Below are 17,283 nucleotides of genomic sequence, written 5' to 3' on the forward strand. Positions count from 1 at the left end.
CCCTCCAGCATTTTTTTGTGGTCTAAGCTGAAAAGGGAAAGATTTAAAAGGGACGTAAGGGGAAACTCCTCCCACCCAGAGAGTGGTCGGTGAATGGAACGAGAGAGTGAATGGAATGAGAGAGTGGTCGGTGAATGGAACGAGAGAGTGGTCGGTGAATGGAACGAGAGAGTGAATGGAACGAGAGAGTGGTTGGTGAATGGAACGAGAGAGTGAATGGAACGAGAGAGTGGTCAGTGAATGGAACGAGAGAGTGGTCGGCAAATGGAACGAGAGAGTGGTCGGCGAATGGAACGAGAGAGTGGTCGGTGAATGGAACGAGAGAGTGGTTGGTGAATGGAACGAGAGAGTGGTTGGTGAATGGAACGAGAGAGTGAATGGAACAAGAGAGTGGTCGGTGAATGGAACGAGAGTGTGGTCGGTGAATGGAACGAGAGAGTGGTCGGTGAATGGAACAAGAGAGTGGTTGGTGAATGGAACGAGAGAGTGAATGGAACCAGAGAGTGGTCGGTGAATGGAACCAGAGAGTGGTCGGTGAATGGAACGAGCAGCCAGAAAAAGTGCCTGAGGCAGGGTCATTAACAACATTTAAGAGGTACAAGAGCCACACACAGACAAAAAGCTGCAGGAACTCAGCAGGTCAGGCAAGAAAGTCAAGGTTTCAAGCCGAGACTCTTCATCAGGACTGGAAAGAAAGCGGGGAGAAGTCAGGATGAGGTGGGGGGGCAGGGGGAGGTGTACAAGCTGACAGGTGATAGGTGAAGCCTGAGGAGGGGGAATGAAGTGAGAATCTGGGGGGTGGGAGGTGATAGGTGGAAAAGGTAAAGGGCTGAAGAAGGAATCCGATGGGAGAGGAGAGTGGATCACGGGAGAAAGGGGAGGAGGAGGAGAACAGGAGATGAAAGGCAAGTGAGGAGAAGGGAAGGGTGAGAGGGGAACCAGGAATGGAAAAAGGAGAAGGGGAGAGGAAAGTAATTACTAGAAGTTTGAAAAATAAATCTATGTTCATGCTGTCAGGTTTAAAAGACAGGTACAGGATTGGAAAGGTGTTGAGAGGGATCTGCACTTTGCACGGGTTAATGAGATGAGCTCAAGACGGCTGTGTGGATGAGCTGGGCAACAGAGTAATACCAATAAATAAGGAAATCGATACTACACACTCTGCTCCAAATGTAAACCTAATCCCCTCAAACACAGGTCATTAAACAGCCCACTAATCTGAGAGATCAACCCAGTAAACCTGCCCAACACCACCACAGATTAGAGTATCTCCCTCTCCAAATTCTCGACATGACTCCCCCAGTACTGCAAATTGTAACAGATCAGTTTACAACACGTCAGACTCCAAACCCTTGACAAAAAGCCCTGGCAAGTAAGAACTTGCCGGAAAAACTAAAATCCAATCTGAATGGAACTCCAGGGGAATCCTTCGTGACCAAGGAGCCTACCCCAGCCCTCCAAAGAGACGTGGCCTCGTATGCGCAGGAGAGTCCGCCGATGCTGGAAATCTGGAGCAACGCACTCAAAAATGCTAAAGGAACTCAGCAGGCCAGGCAGCTTCGAAGCAGGGGAATAATTAGTTGATGTTTTAAACCAAGACCCGACCCTTCATCAGGGCTGAAAAGGAAGGGGACAGCAATTACAGACCAGCTCCACTCCTCTCGCCTCCCCTAACTACTTGTCCTGGCTTCTACCATTTCCTTTCCAGTCCTAATAGAGGGTCTCGGTCCAAAAGATGCTTGACTACTCCCTCCACCATGCTGCACACCCCGCTTAGACATGGCTTCACGCTTGCCGTCCAAAATCCCCCAACCCCAGGTCAGGCAACTGTTGGCGGATTCCACCCGGGAGTGTTGGGAGTGTTTGCTTCTGCCCCGCCTTTAACCCAGAGGGGCAGCTAGAAGGGAACGCGAAGCCATGGGACCATTGTGCGGGGTGGGGGGGGAGAGGAAGTGGGCGGGTGAGGGGGACGGAAGGAGATGGGGTGTGGGGGGGGGTGGGGCTGTAAGGGGGCGGGTGGGGCTGTGAGGGGATGAGAGGGGGGTGATCAGTTCGGGCTGTAGGAGTGTGTGTGTGTGTGTGTGTGTGTGTGTGTGTGTGTGTGTGTGTGTGTGTGTGTGTGTTTCAGTGATTGTGCGCGCACGTGTCTGTGTGTGTCTGCCTGTGTGTTTGACAGAGAGCGCACGCAGGGAGAAAGAGGGAGAGAGAGACAGTGTGACAGACTAGCAACAGAGAAGAGGTTTAATCTGAGAGGGGGGAGGATTAGTAGGAACCTGAGGGGCAACTTCTTCACTCAGAGGGTGGTCAGTCTATGGAACGAGCTGCCAGAGGAAGTGGCTGAGGCAGGTACATTAACAACGTTGACAAAGAACTTGGATGGGTATTTGGAGGGGCGAGGCTTAGAGGGATATGGGGCGACCACAGGAAATTGGGACTAGCTGGAAGGACACCAACGTTGGCATGGACTCGTTGGGCTGAATGGCCTTTATCAGAGAAATAGTCAGGGAGGGAGAGAAAAATAGATAAAGGAAGCAGGAGGGTTGTCTATACAAGGGTAAAAGAGAGAGAGGGGGCAAAGGACATGGGGTTTGTAGGCAAAGCAGTGAAGTGATTTGTTGTGAATTCAATACTTCAGCAAAGTTGTAAAAATATTGTTTGATTAAGCATCCTTTGTTGTTTACGTAATTCATTACAGATTATATGTAAAAGTATGTGAATGACACACGCCATCACACCTCCGCATCATATCGCTAAAGTAAAACAATGAACCAATACAGTTATCCCTGGCTCCACGCTTTTCTTTCAATTAGTTTTATTTGGAATTCCAAAACATAACGCAGTTGTGACAGGGAGCAAGGGGGAGTGTGTAAGTGAAGAGGGCAGAGAGCGCGGAGGGAGATGGTGGACTGAGCACGGTGGAGACGAGCGAAGCAGCGTAGAGATCGGCTCTGAGACCGTCAGTTCCCAGGGTCCAGGGGGGAGGTCGCCTGTCTGTGAACCGGTTATCAATCTCAGCCTCAGAACTGACAGAAGCATCCCCAACACTCGGGCAGTCTAAAGTCCGTCCAGACGTTTGCAGCCGTGACCGTTGTGCAGAATCTCAGGTTTGGTGGCGTGGTCGGGACTGTCCTCCTGAACGGACTGTTGGCGGGGCGCGGTGGGGGGGGTAGAAGGGGGGATAGAGAGGGGGGAAGAGAAGAAAAATGGAAATGACAGAAAGGGGATGAGAGAGAGAAGAGAAAGAGAGGGCGAGAGAGAAAAAGAGGGTGAGATTTAGAAAAGAGAGAGGGTGGGGAAGAGAAAGGGAGAGTGTGGGGGTGGGCGGGGAGGGAGAGAGAGAGAGAGAGAGAGTCTAACTCTCTCCTATTGTCGTGTGGTTTTTATGTGAGAGAGAGAGAGGAGGTAGAAAGTGTGTGAGAGAGAGAAGAGAAAGTGTGAAAGAGAGAAAGAGAGGGAGAGGTTATGATGGAGGGGGAGAAGAGAAGAGAACCAGTACAGGAGCTGAGAAAACAAAATAAAATCCTAACACACTGCAGCAACATTATTTATCGCAATAAAACACAATTGACAGGAGCTGGCAGGGAGAAGATTTGATTTTTTCCCCCTATAGTCCAGTGGAGATGCGGCAAGAAAAATGAGGAGTAAAATCAGATTGCACAGATATAGTGCTACCAGCCTCCATAAAAACACTCTCTCTGCCGCTGACAGAGATGGATTAAAAACAACACAATAAACGCAGTTTTAATATCAGGCTGGGTATCACAGATCGGTGTTCCTGTCCTCAGGTAGTGGTTTAGTCTGTTTGTTCTCTCACACACTGTTCAGAGGGAAAGATATCTTTCAACGTCCAGGTGAACAGTCCCAGTGCAGTACGGGGGAGCGTAGCGTCGTGCTGCGGGAGAGGGCGGTGATGGGGAACGCGCCGCGTGAGGGACGGTGACGGGGGAACGCAACACCACACCACAGGAGGGGCGGCGACGGGGGAACGCCGCGCCACGTGAGGGGGCGGTGACGGGGGAACGCCACGCCGCGTGGGAGGGGCGGAGAAGGGGGAGCGCCACGCCACGGGAGGGGCAGAGACGGGGGAGCGCCATGCCGCGGGAGGGGCAGAGACGGGGGAGCCCTATGCTATGGGAGTGATCTTTCCAGTGATAGATTATCTACAGCTCTGTGCCTGACCTTGATATGAACTGTAGGTCCCCTCTTCCAGGACTTAATTAACACGATTTAATCTTTATTATCTCAGAGGCACAAACATAATTGGACAAATTATTACCCAGAGAACAACAAAATACTAAATCCCTGACAGATTCTGTAACAGAGAACCGAGATGGATAATTTCCTGTGATGATGTACCTGCGCCTTGTAAATATGCTCACACCCCTGGGCTCTCCCTGCAAGTACCGACACTCCCCGAGACCCCCTGTAAATACCGACACACTCCCCGGGACCCCCTGTACATACCGACACACTCCCCGGGACCCCCTGTACATACCGACACACTCCCCGGGACCCCCTGTACATACAGACACACTCCCCGGGATCCCCTGTAAATACTGACACACTCCCCGGGACCCCCTGTAAACACCGACACACTCCCCGAGATCCCCTGTAAATACTGACACACTCCCCGGGACCCCCTGTAAACACCGACACACTCCCCGGGATCCCCTGTAAATACAGACACACTCCCCGGGACCTCCAGTAAATACAGACACACTCCCCGGGACCTCCAGTAAATACAGACACACTCCCCAGGACACCCTGTAAATACAGACACACTCCCCGGGACCCCTGTAAATACTGACTCACTCCCCGGGACCCCCTGTAAATACTGACACACTCCCCGGGACCCCCTGTAAATGGAGACACACTCTAAGGAGCCCCTTTTAAGTACAAACACACTGCATGAGGCTGCTGTAAATAGCAACACTCCCGGGGATCCCCCATAAATATTAACACCCTCTTGGGACTCCTTGTAAACACTGACACACTGCACAGAAGCTTCTGCAGATACTTATTTCAAAGTTGCTGGTGAACGCAGCAGGCCAGGCAGCATCTCTAGGAAGAGGCAGCTCTTCCTAGAGATGCTGCCTGGCCTGCTGCGTTCACCAGCAACTTTGATGTGTGTTGCTTGAATTTCCAGCATCTGCAGAATTCCTTCTGTTTGTGTAGATACTTTATTGTTTATTCCTCAAGCCATGCAACACAGGAAAAGTCAATTGAACGAACTAATTAAACTAGTAATTAAACACCTAACTAAATCAATTCCAGCTGCCTACAGTATGTCCACTTCTGTCCATTCTCTGTCCATCTATTTGCCTTTTAAACACCACCTTCGTCTCTTCCTCCACCATCATCCCCAATGGCCCATTCCAGGCTCCCACCACGCTCTGTGGGAAAAAGAACAACCCTGCACATTCCTGATCCTCTGATCCTCCAGAGAAAATAACCTAAGTTTGTCCAACCTCTCCCTATTCCTCACACCCTCTAATCCGGGCAGTATCCTGGAAAGTCTCCTCTGCACCCTCTCCAAAGCCTCCACATCCTTCCTGTAATGGGGTGACCAGAAGTGAACACAATACCCCAGGTCCTGGCTGACCAGAGTTTCACAAAGCTGCAGGGCTACGGTAGGAAACTTTGTCTCATGGTGTGAGCAGAATTATCTGCAGCTTAATGTGAAAAAGACTAAGGAGCTGGTGGTAGACCTGAGGAGAGCTAAGGTACTGGTGACCCCTGTTTCCATCCAGGAGGTCAGTGTGGACATGGTGGAGGATTACAAATACCTGGGGATACGAATTGACAATAAACTGGACTGGTCAAAGAGCACTGAGGCTGTCTACAAGAAGGGTCAGAGCCGTCTCTATTTCCTGAGGAGACTGAGGTCCTTTAACATCTGCCGGACGATGCTGAGGATGTTCTACGAGTCTGTGGTGGCCAGTGCGATCATGTTTGCTGTTGTGTGCTAGGGCAGCAGGCTGAGGGTAGCAGACACCAACAGAATCAACAAACTCATTCGTAATGCCAGTGATGTTGTGGGGATGGAACTGGACTCTCTGACGGTGGTGTCTGAAAAGAGGATGCTGTCCAAGTTGCATGCCATCTTGGACAATGTCTCCCATCCACTACATAATGTACTGGGTGGGCACAGGAGTACATTCAGCCAGAGACTCATTCCACCGAGATGCAACACAGAGCGTCATAGGAAGTCATTCCTGCCTGTGGCCATCAAACTTTACAACTCCTCCCTTGGAGGGTCAGACACCCTGAGCCAATAGGCTGGTCCTGGACTTATTTCATAATTTCTTGGCATAATTTACATATTACTATTTAACTATTTATGGTTTTATTACTATTTATGGTGTAACTGTAACGAAAACCAATTTCCCCCGGGATCAATAAAGTATGACTATGACTACTAACATAACTCTCCCAATTCCTTCACTAGTAAAGACAAGCCAAATGTCTTCTTAACCACCCGATCAATCTGCATGGCCAGGAGCCAAGGACTTGGATCCCAAGACCCCTCTGTACATTAACAGCTTTTAAGACCATAAGACATTGAAACATAGTAGCAAAATTAGGCCATTCAGCCCATCGAATCTGCTCTGCCCTTCCCATCTTGGTTGACTTATTATCCCTCTCAACCCCACTCTCCTGTCTTCTCCGTGCAACCTATGACACTCTGATTAAAGAACCCCTGCTTTAAATATTCCTTACGATTTAGCCTCCACAGCCATAGCCATCTGCAGCAACAAATTCCACAGATTCATTACCCTTTGAAATGCCTCCTCATCTCAGTTCTAAAGGAACATCCTTGTATTCTGAGGCTGAGGTCTCTGATTCTGCTGTTTAACAGTGTTCTGTGACTGAGGCCTCTGGTCCTGTCATTAACACTGTACTGCCCCTTTACATTTGACCCCCAAAGTGCAACACCTCACACTTAGGACAGACTGAACTCCATCTGCCATTTCTTTGCCCATGTCTTCAAGAAACCACGAGGTTCGATATTGCCAAGACAGCTGAGAGTTGATGCATCCCGGGGGGGATGAGCGGGACAGTATGAGGGCTGACTCTGCCTCACTCTTACTCCCTGTGGACTACTTAAACCAGCACTACTACCTTCACTGGGGCACCCAAGCTGGGAATGGGAGGCTGGACAAGGACATTGGGAATATTGTCGATTAGCGCAGGTAAAGGGCAACATCTCAGCTTCAATCAAGCATTCGGAGCCACACTCAGTACCCCTCCCTCTGAGGTGGAAGGGCTTGCACTAGACTCCAACTGAAGAGAAACATTACCTCAAATACAGTAAAACATTGTTAATTGCTCTACCATGATCTAACTTCTCCTCTAAAGCTTCATGCGTCAAGTATAATCCCGTCTCCACCCTCGTCTCCTAGCAACCAGGCCAAAGTTTGCTGTGAGCTGTGTTGTTGGACTCGCTATCCAGAGGCAGGGATTAATTCAATATGATCCAGGCCTATGAGAGTGACCGCCAGCTAAGATGGTATTTAGAAACATACCTAGCTCAGGAAACGTCCTACTTAGTGAAAGATGGAGTGATTAAGTTAGTCGGCCCTTTCTCGGGGTAACAAGAGTCCTCCTGGGGTCTGTTGGTACTGTGGAAACTTGTGGGTTCAAAGGCTCATTTAATATCAAAGAATACAATAGTCAGCCTGGAATTCATAATTTCAGGTTGGGATATAACCCTAATCCCTCCCAACGATCGGGGATGATGAGGTATACCTCAGTGGGAAAGTGAGGGTGTGGGGGGAAACATAGCCAGGGTTTGCTTCCAGATGAGTGTTTGAGGGAGGGAGGAGGGTTTCATGTATGTGTTGAGACTTTATAAAGCCCTGGTGAGGCCTCGTGGAGTATTGTGAGCAGCTTTGGGCCCTTTATCTCAAAAAGGATGTGCTGAAACTGGAGAGGGTTCAAAGGAGGTTCACAGAAGTGATTCCAGGTTTGAATGGCTTGTCTTGTGAAGAGTGTTTGATGGCTCTGGGCCTGTATTCACTGGAATTCAGAAGAATGAGGGGTGACCTCGCTGAAATCTATCAAATAGTGAAAGGCCTTGATAGAGTGGATGTGGAGAGGATGTTTTCTATGATGGGAGAGTTCTAAGACCAGATGACACAGCCTCAGAATAGATGGGCTGTGGCGACCCACTTTCTGGCACACACGAACCGGCTCATAACAGCGCGCGCAGGCAGAGGGCCGGCCCCAAAAAGGGCACCAGGCCATCTTCACCCGGCAGGGGGAGAATCCCGCGCACAGAAAGGGTCTGGGAATATGCATTCCCCACAGCAATCCCGCCCAGGGAGGGAGGGAACGGGAGGGCTTTAAAGCAGGCCGCGAAGTTTGAATAAATCTCTTTATCGCAACTCCAACTCACCGACTCCGTGTGGTTATTCTAGCGCTATGTGCAGCACACCGCTACAATTGGTGACCTCGACGGCCCAAACGATATTTGGACCAGAGATGACCGACGCTGCATCTGTTCACGCAGTTTCGTTAAAACTGCCAAGCTTCTGGACGCTGCGACCCCAATTATGGTTCGAACAAGCAGAAGCTCAATTCCACATTCGGCAGATAACCTCGGAGTCCACTCGCTACTACTACGTGCTGAGCTCCCTCGACCAGGAGACAGCTGCACAAGTTGAGGAGTTTATACAGGTCCTGTCCCAGGGAGTGGACTATGCAGCGCTGGCAGAGACACAGCGGGCAGACGCTGAGATCCCCAGTTACAGGACTGTAGTCTCTAGTTTGCAGCTCCAAGACCTCCCCGTAGGCCCAAGTGAGAGGACCCTACTGTGTGACGTAGCTACCGGCCAACCCTGCCCCATCGTCCCAGCAGCCTGGCGCCAGCGGGTTTTCAAGTCCATTCACAACTTAGCGCACCCCTCCATCAGGACAACCGTCCGGCTGGTCGCCAACAGGTTCATGTGGCATGGACTGTGTAAACAGGTCAGTGAATGGGCCAAAACGTGCATGCAGTGCCAAACGGCCAAGGTGCAGCGGCACACCAAGGCTCCGCCGCAGCCCTTCGAACCCACCCGCCGGAGGTTCGACCACATCCGTGTGGATATCGTGGGGCCCCTGCCAGTGTCACGAGGAGCGCGGTACCTCCTAACTATGATAGACCGGTTCACCAGATGGCCAGAGACAGTCCCGCTCAGCGACACCACCTCCGAATCCTGCGCCCGAGCACTGATCGCAACCTGGGTAGCCCGCTTCGGGGTACCGGCCCACATTACCTCCGACAGGGGCGCCCAGTTCACCTCCAGCCTGTGGTCGGCGATGGCCAGCCTTTTAGGATCTCAGCTACACCACACAACTGCCTACCACCCACAGTCGAACGGACTAGCGGAGCGTTTCCACCGTCACCTGAAGTCGGCTCTCATGGCCCGCCTGGAGGGGCCTAACTGGGTGGACGAGCTTCCCTGGGTCCTGCTCGGAATCCGCACAGTGCCCAAAGAGGATCTGCACACCTCGTCGGCCGAGCTGGTGTACAGCGTACCCCTGGTAGTCCCAGGAGAGTTCATACCAGCCCCAAGGGGGCAAGAGGAAGAACCCACAGCAGTCCTGGACAGACTATGGGAGAGGCTCGGTAACCTGGCCCCCATCCCCACTTCACAGCACGGACAGAGCCCGACCTGCGTACCCAAAGACCTGCAGAACTGTAAGTTTCTTTTTGTACGACGGGGCGGACACCGGGCACCGCTACAGCGGCCCTACGAGGGGCCGTTTAAGGTGATCAGGAACAACGGGTCCACATTCGTGCTGGACATTGGAGGGAGAGAGGAGGTTTTCACGGTGGACCGACTCAAACCGGCCCATGTGGACTTGGCGCAGCCGCTCCAGGCTCAGGCACCGCGGCGCAGGGGCAGACCTCCCAACCAGAGGCCGATCCAGACTGTGGACATTGGGGGAGGTATCGCCGGTTCTGGGGTGGGGTTATGTGGCGACCCACTTTCTGGCACCCACGAACCGGCTCACAACCGCGTGCGCAGGCAGAGGGCCGGCCCCAAAAAGGGCGCCAGGCCATCTTCACCAGCGGGGGAAAATCCCGCGCGCGGAAAGTGTCTGGGAATATGCATTCCCCACAACAATCCTGCCCCAGGGAGGGCGGGAACGGGAAGGCTTTAAAGCAGGCCGCGAAGTTTGAATAAATCTCTTTCATCGCAACTCTAACTCATCGACTCCGTGTGGTTATTCTAGCGCTGTGTTTAGCACACCGCTACAGGGCAATCTTTTAGAACAAAGACAAGGAGCAATTTCTTTAGCCATAGAGTGGTGAATTTGCAGAATTCTTTGCCACAGGCAACTGTGGAGGCCAAGTCTTTATGTACATTTAAGGCAGAGGTTGATAGGTTCTTGATTGGTCAGGGCATGAAGAGGATACAAGGAGAAGGCAGGAGACTGGGACTGAGAGGAAAATTGGATCAGCTGTGACGAAATGGTGGAGCAGACTAGATGGGCCAAATGGTCTAATTCTGCTCCTATATCTTATGGAGAGACAAGGGGAGGGAGAGAAATGAGATGATTACAGAGACAGGTGTGGTATTAGGCCCAGAGGGTGTTACAGAGACTGGGAGGGGTGTAGGGGCTGGAGGGGGTTACAGAGACAGGGAGGGGTGTAGGGGCTGGAGGGGGTCACAGAGACAGGGAGGGGTGTAGGGGCTGGAGGACGTTACAGAGACACAGAGGGGTGTAGGGGCTGGAGGGGGTCACAGAGACAGGGAGGGGTGTAGGGGTCGGAGGGTGTTACAAAGTTGGGTGGGATGCAGGGGCCCATTGAAAGAATTCCCCCTTCACTTGAAAACGAAAACTCCCTGGTGCAGAAGCTTCTCCCAACTCTACAAACATTCCCCAAACCTCCCCTGACCACTCACAGATGTAGTAATAGTCCACACCAGGCTGGAACTCAAAGCCCAGCGTGAAGGGGGTGAAGAGCTGGATCTTCTCTGAGAAGCGCACAGGGGCGTAGGGGGCAAAAGGGCGGTTACACTCCCACCGCTTGAAGGCCTTGCCCTTGGCGTTGCAGCCACCGTAGCCTTCGGTGTCCACCATGTAAAGGTGGAATGATTCTGTCTGCTCCAGCGGCGTCTCGGCAGGGTAGTGAGGGCAGAAGATATCCAGGTAATCGTTGATCGACACCTTCACCATGTAATCGTCAATCGCAAACCTGTGGAGGAGACAGGAGTCAGTCAGAAACCGCCTCTGAGGAGAACTGATACCACAAAACATAGAACAGTACAGGCCTTTCGGCCAGACTCCTGCTCAGCGAATCTGCTGGGGACGTCAACGGCCCAGTGTCTGCGAGCCTTGATGCAAGTCCGATAGAACCTGGAGACTGTCCCAGAGTTGGAAGTGTGTGCGTGTGGGATGCGTGTGTGGGGTAGGCGGGTGGGAGTGAGGAATGGGGCTTGTTTTGCTCTTGTTGTTGTGTTCCATGTCGCTCTGCCCAGGAATGTGGGCGTGATGCATTGGCACCAGAACGTGGTGATATTAGCTGTCAGTCCCAGCACACCCTTGGGTGCGTTAGTTCTTAATGTCAATGATGCATTTCACCATACATTTCAATGCACCCGTGATAAATAGATCTCAATCTTGTGCCAGACTTGTCCCTCCTGCACAACTCATAACCCTCCATCTTGTTTTCATCCATGTGCCTAAAAGTATTTCTTAAATCCCCCAGCATCTGCGCCTCCACCACCACGCCTGACAGGGCTTTCCCCAGGATCAGAGACTAGACTGACTGGTTTTCTGACAGCCTGGTATGGAAATACCAACGCCCTGGAATGGAAAATCCCTCAAAGAGTAGTAGGCACAGCCCAGCCCATCGCAGGTAAAGCCCTCTCCACCATTGAGCACATCTACACGGAGCGTTGTTGCAGGAAAGCAGCATCCATCATCAGGGACCCCACCACCCAGGCCACGCTCCCTTCTCGCTGCTGCTATTGGGAGTTCAGGGCCCACACCACCAGGTTCAGGAACAGTCGTCACCCCTCATCCATCAGGCTCCTGAACCAGCTGGGATAACGTCACTCAACCCATCACTGAACCGCTCCCACAACCTCTGGGCTCACTTTCAAGGACTCTTCATCTCATGTTCTCGATATTTGTTAATATTATTATTATCATTATTTCTTTCTTTTTGAACCAGAAGGGACAACTTCATTCATCCCATCACTGAACTGTTCCCACAACCAATGCACTCACTTTCGGGGACTCTTCAACTCATGTTCTTTCTATTTATTGCTTATTTATTATTATTATTGTTGTAAGGGGTTTCTTATTTCATGTTACTGTTAAAACCAATAAAAATGGCTTCTTTGTTATGTTAACTGCTGAGAAAGTTCCCTCTCTAGCAGCTTGTTTGGGTTATAGAGCGAGTTGTATTCATTTGCTAACCAATTGGGATAGATGTTATTCTTTCTTGTGTGTCTGTAAGCTATTGTTTTCGCGGGCTTTGGGGCAGAGGCGCGATGGGGACAGAGAGAGGAGACGTGATGCTGTAAGCTGGGCGACAGAACAGACCCCGAGCAGGAGTCCGAGGCCCAGGGTCTTCGGCGAGGAGAGGAGACAAAGACAGACTCGCGTGGAGCGTCTGGTTGACCACCATGATTGGTCCCAGGCGGCAGGTCAAGGAGGTCAGAGGGGATCGAATGGTGGAAAGAAGACTCCATTAGTTGAGCTCCAACGGTTGTGCACGAAGTGGTTGAACTTTGATAAGTTTGGCGCCTTTTACTTTCCTTTTATATTTTATCTCTATTAATTACATAGTTCCAGTAAGGTCTATAAAGTGTAATCACTTAATCACATATGGTGTATTGTCTATTATTTGGCAGGTACATCACACAGCATCTACACAAGCTTGATTACTCAGTTTGGCGGGGCCGAAGGCTGATTCCCGCAGACGGAAGCGAGCTGAGCTAGCCTGAGGCTTACCGGGGGGGGCCACATTATTATTTTCTTTTTTCTTTTCTTTTTGTATTTGCACGGTTTTACTGTCTTTTGCACACCGGTTGTCTGCTCTGTTGGTGCGGTCTTGCATTGATTCTATTGTGGTCATTGGAATGATTGAGTATGCCCTCAAGAAAATGAACTCAGGGTTGTATATGGTGACATAAATGTACTTTGAGAGTCAGAATCAGTGACATAGTGTGTGGCAGATGGACTCGAAGGGACGAATGGCCCACTGCCCCCATGCCCTACGACCTTATGGTCTATGGACATTTGAGAAGCTCTTAGACAGGTGAAAAGCCAGTAAGGGGAATGATCAAGGGCTGAGGGAGGGGAGGCAGGGAGGTGATAGGCAGGAAAGGTGAAGAAGGAATAGGGGAAAACACAATGGGTAGTAGAAGGAGGCGGAACCATGAGGGAGGTGATAGGCAGCTGGTGGAGGGGGCAGAGTGAAACTGGGATGGGGGAAGGGATTGAGAGGTCACATTCTGCTAATCTCCATCAGCATGTGCAGGATTGGGACAGATCTAACTGCCACCCATTGATAAGAGATAGTTAAATCTTATTGTAATGACGTACTTCGAGACACCCATACAACCCTTTGCTGCAGTCAAAGGACAGCGGTGGCTATATCACGTCCATTTAGGAGCGCGCCAACCACATCATCAAGAAACAACAGCAGCTTGGAGCTTTTGTTGTTACTGCTTCCTATCTTCTATCAAGCATTAGGGTAAAAATATATGGATAGCCTTATTATGCCGAGTGGAAAGGGAAGGGGGACATTATGGTCAAGAGATGACGCCAAACATCGTCAGGAAGGGTCAAGGAGAGGGAGAGAACAACAGTTGGATGAGGCCAGGGCCACACGACTCCAGGATCAAAGAGTCAGGACAACAAAGATGAGAGAGGACGAGACAGAGGAGGACAGGCATGCATGTCTCCAAAATGACAACAACAGGCACAGACGGAGGAGAGAACAAGAATCAGATCAGGGCAGGGCCGCACGACTCCAGGATCAGAGAGAAAGAACAAATGGTAGCAGAGACGAAGACGCGAAGGATGAAAGGGCTGCGCGTCTCCAGAATGACAAAAACATGCAGAGAAGGAGGAGAGAGGAAGAGACAGAGGTGCCCGGTGGTATGACAGCGCATTCACGATTCAAAATACCCCTCAAAGTCAATGAGGTTGCCCTTTGTAACATCGATAAAAACAGCAATACTGCAAATTCACTCCAAAATGCAAAGCTTATTGTCTGGGATGAGTGCCCCATGATTAGGAGGGAGAGCTTTGAAGCCGCGGACCGCACTCTTCGTGATGTATGCGGCAAGAATGAGGCCTTCGGGGGTATTTTAACCATTTGCTGTGGCGATTTCCGCCAGCTTCTAGCAGTTGTGAAGTGCGCAAATGATGCTGATGTGGAGAATTCATGCATTAAAAAAATCATACTTAAGGAGAAGCTTCATCAAGTTTCAATTGAAGAGAAACATGCGATTGAGTGAGGGAGAAGGACAATATTCTCAGTTCTTATTGGATGTTGGAGAAGACAAGATTGAGAAAAATGAAAACAAATCAAATTACCTGAAGACACGATTCTGCCAGCAACAACTATGGAAGAATGCATTGATTTCATCTACCTGATGTTCGACAATCCTGCAGAACTCTTCTCGAGGAATTCTATCTTGGTTCCTCTTAATGAAATGATGCGAAAAATAAACTTCACATGCATTAGACGCTTCTCTGGAATCATGAAAGAATACTGTTCCTTCAATGTCGTAAGTGAAGGAGCTAACGCCACTCACTTTCCAACAGAATTCCTTGATTCGGTCAAACTCTCTGGATTGCCACCACATAAACTGGGACTGAAGAGGGGATCTCCCATCATTTCAATGAGGAACTTGGATCCACCAAGGCTTTGCAATGGAACGTGAATGATGGTGGAAGAACTGCACGACAATCTCCTCGTAGCAAAGATAAACATTGGTGCGTTCAAAAATGACATTGTCATGATCCCAAGAATTACTGTCAGTTTATCAGAAGGGGAAGGTGTCCCTCTTCAGCGGAGCCAGTTCCGGATACAGTCATACTTTGCTGTGACTATACATAAGGCACAAGGCCAAACCATGGAGAATGTGTTGATTTATCTGGAGAAACCGGTATTCCTGCATGCTCAGCTGTATGTGGCTTTAAGCCGGAGAAAAAGAAATGAAAACGTTCAGGAGTATTCCTGAAGGGTGGCAGATCAACCAGAAATACGGTCATAAAAAGTGTCCTTCGTTAAATGAGGAGGAGCAATATTTGTCTTGCTACGCGTCTTTCTTCTTTAATAGACTGAGTTCTTCTTTAATTTCCAAAGCACATCACATCAGACTGCACTACCTTCCTCTCAAAAGGTGCCCCAACTGGTCACCTGGTTGTCTAGTCCTCTCTAAAACTTTGACATCCTTCCCATAATGAGGTGACCAGATCTGAACACAATACTCCAAGTGTGGTCTAACCAGGGTTTTATAGAGCTGCAACATTACCTCGCGGCTCTTGAACTCAACAGGCTGACTAACGAAAGACAAAACAGGCTATATCCTCTTAACCCTATCAACATCGAGTGATCTCTTGACATGGACCCCAAGATCCCCGTTCTCCACACTGCGAAGATTCAAAATGACCAATTAAATTTGGCTCGAGATACCCTGAGAGTGGTTCTACACGGGTCTAGGGTTCAGGAGGATTTGAAAGTCTGCGTACACAGCTTTCATGTCCAACCACCTGGACGCCACAGCCAAGAGAGCTCAGCAGCACCTCTACTTCCTCGGGAGGCTAAAGAAACTTATTTGCTACGAGAAGTATCGTGTCTGGGTGCATCACAGTGTGATACGGCAACTGCTGTGCCTGAAACTGCAGAGGGTTGTAGACACAGCTCAGCACATCATGGAAACCAGTCTCCCCTCCGTGGACTCTGTCTACACTTCCCACTGCCTCAGAAAAACTGCCAACATAATCAAAGACCCCACTCACCCCAGGCACTCTCTCTTCCGGCCCTCCCCTCGGGCAGAAGTTACAAAGGCCTGAAAGCACGAAGCACCAAGACAGCTATGATGGCCCCCAAGTATTCTTGACCTCCAAGTCCACCCGTTAAGGCCTCGCACCTTGCTGTTTGCCTGCAGTGCACTCTTTCTCTCTCTCTCTCTGCAACACGTTATTCTGCACTCTGCAGATTATCTTGCTTTCTCACAGGTCCACCAAGCATCCACAACCAACACAGTCTGGCAATGGGCTGGAGGCATCCTGCAAGTGTCACCGTGCTTCCAGTGCCAACAAAGCGCGTCCAAAACCTGCTAACCCCAAGCCACGCCTCCTTGGAATGTGCGAGGAAACCCGAGCATCTGAGCGAATCGCACGCTGTCACAGGAAGAACCTACGGGCAGCAGCGGGAATGGAACACGGGTCGTTACTGTAGCGCCCTCTATTATTGTTATCGTGATTGTTCTCCTGTGCTGAGTAATGCACTGTGTAACGATCTGATCTGTATGAACAAGAGAAAATCTGCGGGTGCTGGAAACCCCAGCAACACACGCAAAACGCTGGAGGAACTCAGCGGGCCGGGCAGCGTCTATGGAGAAAAGTACAGTTGGCGCTTTGGGCCGAAACAACTTCGGCGGGATGCTGCCTGTTGAGCTCCTGTAGCGCTTTGTGTGTGTTGAATGGCCTGCAAGACAAGCTTTTCACTGGATCTCGCTGCACGTGACAATAGTAAACCAATTCCAATTCCGAGAGGGCTGTGAGCGCTCCCTTGGACGTGTTCAGGCGATCTGTGTGTGTCCGATACACAGCTGATATTCAAAAGGTATTAGATATCAACTGAAAACCCACTGGAAGATGTTCTAGAAACAATTATTTTTTCCTCTAATTTATTTACTGGCTTCTCGCCCCTCCCTCACCACTCCTCGAAGGGTAGGTAGGAGGAGAGTGAGTCACCAGATACAGGACACACAAAAAAACCGAGTTAAGGCTGATTTATACTTGTGCGTCAAATTTACGCCGTAGGTACCGCGTACTCTACGCCATAGGGTGACGTGCACCTCCCCAAAAATGTAACTCTTGCGTCGCGGCGACGCAGACCGCAACAACTGTGATTGGTCTGCTTGGCAGCATCGTATTTCCTCATACGCATTTCCAGTTGGTTTTCTCCGCCATGACTGTACACTGATGCGAAATAAATGGTTGGAGACGATGAACCAAATCGTCAAATCTCCCTGCCGACATCCGAAAATATTTGAAATGCATTTCCTCGTCCACGTCTGTCATGAAGAAACTCAA

General features: G+C 50.4%; 1 protein-coding gene across 2 annotated transcripts in view; it reads right to left on the reverse strand.

Annotated features, from left to right (window-relative positions):
• Positions 1-17,283, reverse strand: part of efna4 (ephrin A4) — a 57,402-nt gene that overhangs the window by 13,896 nt on the left and 26,223 nt on the right. For both annotated transcript variants that reach the window (XM_072281698.1, XM_072281688.1), the window contains exon 2: positions 10,899-11,191. In XM_072281698.1, the coding sequence (XP_072137799.1) occupies positions 10,899-11,191 (293 nt within the window). The remainder of the gene's footprint in view (positions 1-10,898; positions 11,192-17,283) is intronic.

This window comes from Mobula birostris, chromosome 2, assembly GCF_030028105.1.
Source record: "Mobula birostris isolate sMobBir1 chromosome 2, sMobBir1.hap1, whole genome shotgun sequence".
NCBI classification, from domain to species: domain Eukaryota; kingdom Metazoa; phylum Chordata; class Chondrichthyes; order Myliobatiformes; family Myliobatidae; genus Mobula; species Mobula birostris.